Below are 8528 nucleotides of genomic sequence, written 5' to 3' on the forward strand. Positions count from 1 at the left end.
AAGAACAAAGCTCAGCTCCAGGCGTTTTACTACAAAGCATGTATCCTTTCCACTTTGCCATGGCTTTGCCCCCAGAGAAGATGAGTTGCCATCAAATATGTGGAAATTTGGGTCAGCTTGACATTGACCATAATGTTGGTAATCAAACCTCAGAGTAATGTGAGGTCCAGAGGAAAGTAACTAGAGAGAGGGGGAAGAAACAAACAAACTGACAATGAGGGGAGAACTTGTCACACAGCTCCACTCACCTTTACAACTTCTCAGAATGCTCCAAAGTCATTTTGGATGAAGAAACCATGGAGAACAGAAACAACAAGCGCATCTTACTGGTTTCCAAACACTGTATTTTTTATGATCTACAATAGAATTTTTATTTGTCTTTCCTTCACTAAGATGCACAAAATATATAAATACTAGTTATATTCAAGGAAAACAGCATCAGCAGCTGATAATAAAAGATTTTTGAAGACTATTAGAGTTTATTGCCAAGAAACATTTAGAAATCTACCATCAAATGTAACACACATGCTTCTGATATGTACTTTGTAATGTACACATTCTATTTATATGAGTCTGTCTGCTCTCTCGTACATACAAACACACACAGACACCATTGCACTGGAGGTACACATCCCTCTTATTTCTCTGTTACCATCAAAGGTTGGCTCAGAAAAACACCAGTTAAAAGTAAACATGCTGCCAATGCGACATTGGCCTCTTTCAGTCTGTAGCTTATCATTCAAACCCGGCCCCCTTTCCCATCCCTTGTATTTTCAGATCACAACTATGTGTCTAAAAGATGGCCTTTTCTGAGGTAGTAAGCAGACCCACCCCCGAAAGGTGAGTTTAAAAGTGTCCTCTTCAATGGCTAAAATTCTCTTGGCCATTTAGCATCAGACAGTTCCATGCCTCTGTATCAGCACGTGGCAGCCCAAAGTTCTATGTTCCTTGGCCACAGTTCTCCTTCCACCTGGCTCATGATGGGAGTGGTAGGGACCACTCCATGGACCTCTGGGAAATGAAGGATAGCTGACCTGTTGAACCTTGTGATCACGACGTCTTTGTGGCTCAGTTTCAATTAATCTCAATTGGTCTTAAGAAGACTCTCATTCAAGACAATATTCCTAGAACCCATGACAAGGAACAACAGATAATTCTAAAGTGCTTTTTCTTTTAAAGCTTATATAAGCCAAAAAAGGTCTTAGATTCCTCAAAATTAATAAGAGAGGGTTGAGATATGTTGACATATAAATGGTCAGCTCTGGTAAGATTGAATACTGCCCCCAGATAGCTGCTGTGGGCCCACATCTGGCCAGTAGTGCAGTAATTCAACTTCTTCTCCTCCATTAGCACCAGATCCCCAGGATACTTAGAGTTCCTCATGTAGACCTTGTGACTTAGGGGCTGGTTGTTGCAAGACTGACCCCGGAAGTATACTTTGCAATATACAAAGTACAACCCAGAGTCATTGATCACAAGGCCACCGTTCTTATACTTCACTCCGGAGATCAGAGCAATTCCGTATGTGTCTTCCCACTCCAGAAGGACGGACCTTGAGCTGGGGTTGCCTGTAATAAACCAGAGAGGAACTTTCAGCCAGAGAGTCTCACAGATTTGACAAGCTAAACTTCCAAGGCAAAACTGCGGGCCCCTACTTAACAAAATGTCAGAATGTCCAGAATGGCAGCTGACATTTTCCCAAAGACTTTCTGTCCTCACCCAGTTCTTCCAGACACAAACCTGTTAAGTGGGCCACACACCTCGGCTCTTGTTTTTCAGAGGGTCGACTCTGGTGTTCTGCACGACAGAGAGATAAAAGGCATATGAAAATTATTGTGATAGATGCCAATTACCATCTTGACTGAAACTATAAATCCCACCATTTAAATATAAGATGTTCAGAGCATAGGAAGAAATACTCATTATTAAGAAAATCTAAACTGTGGGACTTATGGGAGTCTGTAATTCAAAAATAGTTAAAAAAGACAAGATAGGGAAAGACATATATAATATATTAATTAAATTATGATAAAACATAGTGAATACAAACTTTGCTGCACAAAGCAGCCATTTCATTTACTTTATTTAGGACTTGCCTTGACCTCTTTAGATTAAGATTATTGACCTAATTATAACTGGCAAAAGATACTAGAAGCTGATTGACTATAACGGTGAATGCAAGCGACACCTCAGGCTGACTGTGAATCCAGGGTTCTGTACACCCTGATCTGCTGACTGATGGAGTCTAGAAAAGAGGACTCATTCATCTCTTGGCCGCTATTCTACAGTCTATTCCCAAATTGATTATATTAAGACCTCCTTACGGACCAAGAGGCTGTCCACAATTTTATTCCATCTTGTCGCTGTAGCCTGATGTTCTCTGTACATGACATCAGCCTTACTCTCCCTGCTCCATCCTATCAGATACTTGCACACAGCATGAATCCTATGACCTGATTATGCCCCCTTCTTCCTTTTCTTTGGGCTTTTGCTCATTCTGTCTGGAACACCCTTCAGATGAGATCTCTATGCTAAATTCCCATAAGCTCTCTAATGACCACTTTACACTGCTCTTCCTCTGGGAAACCCTTCCACACTGTTTGTCAAATATGACCCCTCAACCTTTGAAGCCTAAGATCCCTTTGTCTGCCTCTCTTGTAGTGTGGCTCCTCCTTGCAGGGGCAACTATCAAAATGTCTTTATTTCCTTCTTGTCCAGGAAAATAGCAGCTCTCTGGAATAAACCATTTACAGTCTAAACTAGCATTAACACTGCTGGACTTTGGGATCCTGGCTACCAAGTCTTTCTCTAACGTTATTTTACTATATAGTAAAGTCACAAGAGCCTTTAGCCTTGTCTAGCATAGCATCAGTAAATAAAATCAGAGCCACGAAAACTGACATATCTTTTCAAATAAACACTGTTTCTCTAAGTTCAAATATTTCAGCTAAGGTAGAAATCTAGTACTAGGCTTCATAAGTTCAGCTAATGAATACATTCAAAAAATATTTATAGGAAGGTACTTGTCCACCTCAGATTTGGGACTAGACTATAAAATATACATGGGGTATGAAAATATTCCAGTCTACTGAAAATATTATCTAAACAATCATGACCTCTCTGGCATCTAGAAGAACAGATCTTGAAGGAAGTGTGAGTGAATAGGATAGGCAAGGCTGGACCTCATATATACCACAAACCACCCGAGCAGATGACCTGGCATTCTGCCATGCACTAACAGGAAATGGAGCAGAGAACCACATGTTGCTTATCTTTATATTTCTCACAGAGACAAGTATAATGTTACTGTCATAAAATACACTCCTATAATTATCTGCTGGATAGGCCCTAGAAATGTCCAGAAATACAAAAAAAAAGACTCTTTCCTGCCCCAGGCTCTTTGCATGTACAATGTGGAATGTTCTCTCTGCTCCATGACCCATACATGCAACTTCATGCATCAGCATAGGCAACCTTATAAAGGGCTTGTCCAGACCACTCTGCTTTGGATCACCCTTAATTCTGCTGGAAACTGGATTGTTGACTCGTTTTTGTTCATCTTCTCCACTGTGCTATAAGATCCATGAGAACAGACATCCATCTTTCTCTCATTCTCAAACACCAATTAAGACTCAGCCTCGGTCATAGGCGGTTTTCTAAAATCCTTGTATATAAATAAAATATCAATTACCTAACCGTGGGGAAGGGAGCAGCATAATGATAAATAGTGCTGGCTAGATGACTGGGGCACTTGCTTCCAAGCCTGAGGACTGAGTTTGATCCCTGGAACCCACAGGTGAAAAGAGAGAACCAACCCTACCCATTGTTCTCTGACCTCCACATACAAGCTGTGGCACATACATATGCACACGTGTATGCAAACACACAATAAAATAAATAAATGTCTGAAAAGCATTTTAAATGGAAGAAAAAATCTATAATAGCTATAGTATCTCCTAAGGAAAAAAAAACACTAACTAATTGTCTTGTGATTCTTAGAAGTTAAAAACATGCATATGTACTTCATAGTGAGTATTGAACTAAAAACTGCCTTTGATAACTTGTCTGTTTACCTAACAATACAAAGTGCACAATATTCGTGGCATTAAAAGTCCTACTAACTGGTCCTACTAGATGCTTTGGTGCCATTCAGGATGGTCTCCTATTAATGTGCCACGATGTCTTCAACACATCTCCCCACTCTGAGAGCTAGGTTTCTTTCAAATTGTTGTTTTATAAGAAACTGATAAATAGGGCTGGAGAAATGACTCAGAAGTTAAGAGCACTAACTGCTCCTCCAGAGGTCCTGAGTTCCATTCCCAGCAACCACATGGTAGCTCACAACTGTCTTCAACTCCAGTTCTAGGGGATCTGGCACCCTTATACAGACATGCTTGCAAAACACCAACACACATAGAACAAAATTAATAAATCTTATAAAAAAGAAAAAGCCAAGTGGTAGTGGTGCATACCTTCAAGATGAGAAAGAAAGAAAGAAAGAAAGAAAGAAAGAAAGAAAGAAAGAAAGAAAGAAAGGAAGGAAGGGAGAGGGAGGGAGGAAGGAAAGAAGGAAAGAAAGAAGAGATGAACACTTTACTAAAGAGATAAATTTTTATCTATACCTCCAACTATTTTCCAAAGAAAATCTTTTAAGATTGCAAAGCAAACCAACAATTCCAACCCTTGGAATGAACTTTCCTAGTGTTCTTCAGGATACTTAGAGCAATTCTGATGCATGCTGGATGAAACTTGTACCAGATATGGTCTTTTGTTTTCTCATTTATTCGAAAATCTTTGTTTTCTTGATTTGTGAATTTGATGGAAGAAATAAATATCCCTTTCTTTAAGTAAAGTTACTATTCTGACTTCCTTGTGACAGTTTATCGCTTTCTGGCCATCTACAATGATATAAAGAAGATAACTACTAGGGTAGGTAGACCTGACTCATCTGTCCATTTGACCTTTGTTCGCTAAAATGACTCCATGGAGTGGGTGACGGGGAGTGATTAACACCAGTACACAAACCACATTCCACTAATTTCCAAAGTGATTTCACTTTAGAAATCCTGAGAGGTTTCATTTTTCTAACAAGTTATTTCCACTGTGCCTGCGTAATCTGGGCTTTCTGGTACGTAGAGACTTGAATGTGGAGCTAAAAGCCAGAGCACACCAGGGTGGCCCCTGCAAGAGCGTGTGTTCTCAAGCAGGAGCTGAATGATCACTTTCTGAATACGGAGCCGGCTCTCCTTAATGCATGGCCACCGTTGTCTATTGCCCTTCAGCTTTCTTCAAAGTTATGAGGACAAAGCTGCTCTATTGCCTTTGCAAAGATAACTGCTTATTTTTTTTTACCATTTCAGGGCCATTATTGAGAGGTAGGAGTTTATGACTCAGAAAGCCCTATAAATAATGAGGCATGGGGGGGGGGACTGTTCTCCTGGAGCCAGTTTCATACCAAGAGGCTTGGGCATTGCACCTAACTGATCTAGTATTTTGTATCTCTTTGAAAATAGAAAATAGACCACTTTGTCTATAAGCTCCTTTCTAATTCAAATTTAAAGCTTCATTAACTTGACTCCAAGACAAACAATGCAGATTCTGAACTCTCCAGAACAATGCTCTGAGATTTTATGTTCAAAACTGTCATCTTCCCCTTAGCCTGGATCTAATACATCTGTGTGTGGTGGTGTAGGGGGGGGTGCTTCATCCTCAAACTCATCAAAGGCATCTTAAGTCCTCTGTGGGAAAGGTGTACAGTCCTGTGAAAAATGTCTAAAGTCTTCCCCAAGCTTCTTACGATTTCAGAAGAAGCACACTAATGAAATGAGTTTACTTCTTAAAATTGTTGTTGTATCATAGAAAATAATTAAAACATACAGCTTGATTCGTGAGTAATTACTTTTAGTTTGAAAGGAGAGGACATCCTCAGAAACATTTGTGTCTGCCTCTACTCCTCTACTGTCCTGAACAATCACAGCTACCACCAAGAGAGATGGGACCAATATGCCCAAGGAAGGAGCCAGGGGAAAAGGTCCAGAGCTATATGTGTGTCTCTTTCCAAAGCCAAGTCCAAGTTCCTTTGAGTTATGTGTGGTGTTCATTGAGATACATGACTATTGAACAATAAATGGCATCCAACATTTCCTGTGTTTTACAGAACCAGGTTGATCGCAGAGTCTAAGGTCCCCAGGATCTTTTGCCTAGGAATCACAATCCCAAGACTGGAGCAGACTCCTAGGCATCCTCCCAACTTTGTTCAGTGTTGAGGACCACTTCGGGGAACCCGAAAGACACACATAAAAGTACTTACGTGTTTGCTTTTCGAAAGTTGATACTTTAAGGCTTTGGTTGGTGAACTGGTGAAAGAGAAAGATTCATACAATAAATAATGGAGTTATTTAAGCCAAGCAGGCAGAAAAATCCCACCAGTCCCTAGAAAGAGAATTCAGATACTTTGGATCTTGGCTTGACTTAGACTTGGGCCACACAATGGTGCTCGGAGTAGTACTAAGACTTCCAACTCTTCAAACAGATTTAGTCTACACTTTGAAGAAAAATTCAAAATTGATTTTTTTTTTTACCCTTGAATTGCTAAATGTGAAGCTGTAAAAAGCTCAACATCCTCTTGACAACTGAGAAAGAATTAACTATTTACCTCGGATTCTCTAAAAGATGGAAACTATTCCCTTTGACTAGTGCTTCTCAACCTTCCTAATGGTTCAAACCTTTAATATAGTTCCTCATGTTGTGGTGATCCCCAAACACAAAATTATTTTTTTTTTTTTCCGAGACAGGGTTTCTCTGTGGCTTTGGAGCCTCTCCTGGAACTAGCTCTTGTAGACCAGGCTGGTCTCGAACTCACAGAGATCCGCCTGCCTCTGCCTCCCGAGTGCTGGGATTAAAGGCGTGCGCCACCACCGCCCGGCCACAAAATTATTTTAATTGTTACTTCAGAACTGTAATTTTGCTACTGTTATGAACCACAATGTAAATATCTGATATCCAGGATATCTGATGTGCAACCCATGCAAAAGTCATTCAACCATCCTGAGGGGTCGCAACCCACATACCTTTGGAGAATGAGCCTGTTTCTCCTACTGTGAAATAGAAATAAAATAACAACCCTTTCCTAAAAGGAGGGGATTAAAATGATCTTTACCATTAAAACAAACAAACAAGCAAACACACACCCAAATCATTGCAAGCAATGCAATGGCCCACATACAGCAAAGTCGTGTTGCACCCAGGGACTTGGGGGCCTTACAAATGCCCGTTCCTGGCTTACCTCACGGAGTTCTGCCAGCTCCTTCTGCAGATGGAAGAGCTGATACATTCCTAACCCCAATCCAACCAAAGCCGCCAGCACCATCAGAAACACCACCGGTAGCCAAAGGTCTATGTTGTGGTCCTTCGTCTTCTTTAGAGGGGGCGGTGGAGGCAGTGGTGGTTGTGGTGGTGGTCGTTGTGATGGAGGTGGTAGTGGTGGTGGAGGTGGTGGTGGTCTCCTTTCGTCCGGCTTTTCAGAAGATGGACAGGGAAAAACTGACCCTGGAGGAGCCCAAGCAGAGGTGGCACTGTTGTCCACCCAATAAATTTGGGGACATGGATAATCCAAGGGCTGTTGCATGGCACCCAGCCCCGGGAAAGGATTTTCTTCTCTCAATCTTGCGGAGACTCTTGAAGTGTGGAGAACAGGGCTCCTGACGCTGACTGTTCCAGAGAAGTCGGGTGAGTTCGCTTTATAAAGTTTCCACTGTCAAGGGAAACACCTCTTTCTCTCTTTACTTCTCTGTGAGACACCCACTCACTTTGCATCCGAGGCTGAGAAGCCTCAAAGGGCTCTCAGCAACCCCAGGAAGTTTCCGCCCACAAATTTCTGACGAAAGTCTTCGAAATTCCAATTGGCGTTTTTTTTTTTTTTTGTGCTGAGAAGGGTGTGCCTGAGGTCCTGTTCAGCCAGCACCGGATTCACCTGGAGGACATTAGTTGGTGCCCAGCTGCAAGGAAATGTCCTGTGTGGCGTTTTGGCGCTGATGCTCTGGAAGAAGACTGTGGAGTTTGACCAGAGAAGCTATCTCCACGTCTTAGCTTTTGCATGGGGAATTTAATCCCCTGTTGCTGTCCCTTCCCTCAACTGACTACTACTTACCTTAGCCTTGCAGCTCGCCATCATTCCTAGCTGAGAGGATAAAACCTACCCCACCCATCCCACAGATTAGATCAGAGGTTGCAAACTAGGGGCCTATATGTCTTGTGGTACCACAGGACTGCTTTACTATCGACAGTGTTTTCTTCCATTACCGCCCACTCTCAAAATTGGGATCGCACACGTTAAGATTACACACTTCTGTTCTCATTGAAAATAGTAAAACATTAGACATCCCTGGCCATCTCTGAACGTCAATCAACTTCCACCAGGAATGTGTCGCACGTGTTCCAGGCTACTCTGGCCCCACTGTGCCTCCTATCCCACTTCCCCTGAGAAGAGGCCTTCCACTTCTCTGTAAACATTTGTTGTTGCAATCCCT

General features: G+C 41.8%; 1 protein-coding gene across 1 annotated transcript; it reads right to left on the reverse strand.

Annotated features, from left to right (window-relative positions):
- Positions 1-459: 459 nt before the first annotated feature.
- On the reverse strand, positions 460-7760 carry Faslg (Fas ligand). Its single transcript, XM_075987458.1, has 4 exons — positions 7286-7760; positions 6311-6356; positions 1741-1797; positions 460-1568 (listed from the first exon to the last, which is right to left on the reverse strand). Exons 1-4 carry the CDS (start codon positions 7625-7627, stop codon positions 1174-1176), a joined length of 840 nt encoding a protein of 279 aa, XP_075843573.1. The 5' UTR covers positions 7628-7760; the 3' UTR covers positions 460-1173.
- Positions 7761-8528: the final 768 nt, after the last annotated feature.

Source organism: Microtus pennsylvanicus, chromosome 10 (genome assembly GCF_037038515.1).
Source record: "Microtus pennsylvanicus isolate mMicPen1 chromosome 10, mMicPen1.hap1, whole genome shotgun sequence".
Taxonomy (NCBI): Eukaryota; Metazoa; Chordata; class Mammalia; order Rodentia; family Cricetidae; genus Microtus; species Microtus pennsylvanicus.

Coding starts and splice junctions, on each gene's coding strand:
- Faslg (XM_075987458.1), bottom strand. CDS start 7,627: ATGCAACAGCCCTTGGATTATCCATGTCCCCAAATTTATTGGGTGGAC. Junction 1,798..6,310: donor AACTTTCGAAAAGCAAACAC/GTAAGTACTTTT, acceptor TCTGTCGTGCAG/AACACCAGAGTCGACCCTCT. Junction 1,569..1,740: donor GTGTGTGGCCCACTTAACAG/GTTTGTGTCTGG, acceptor GGTTTATTACAG/GCAACCCCAGCTCAAGGTCC.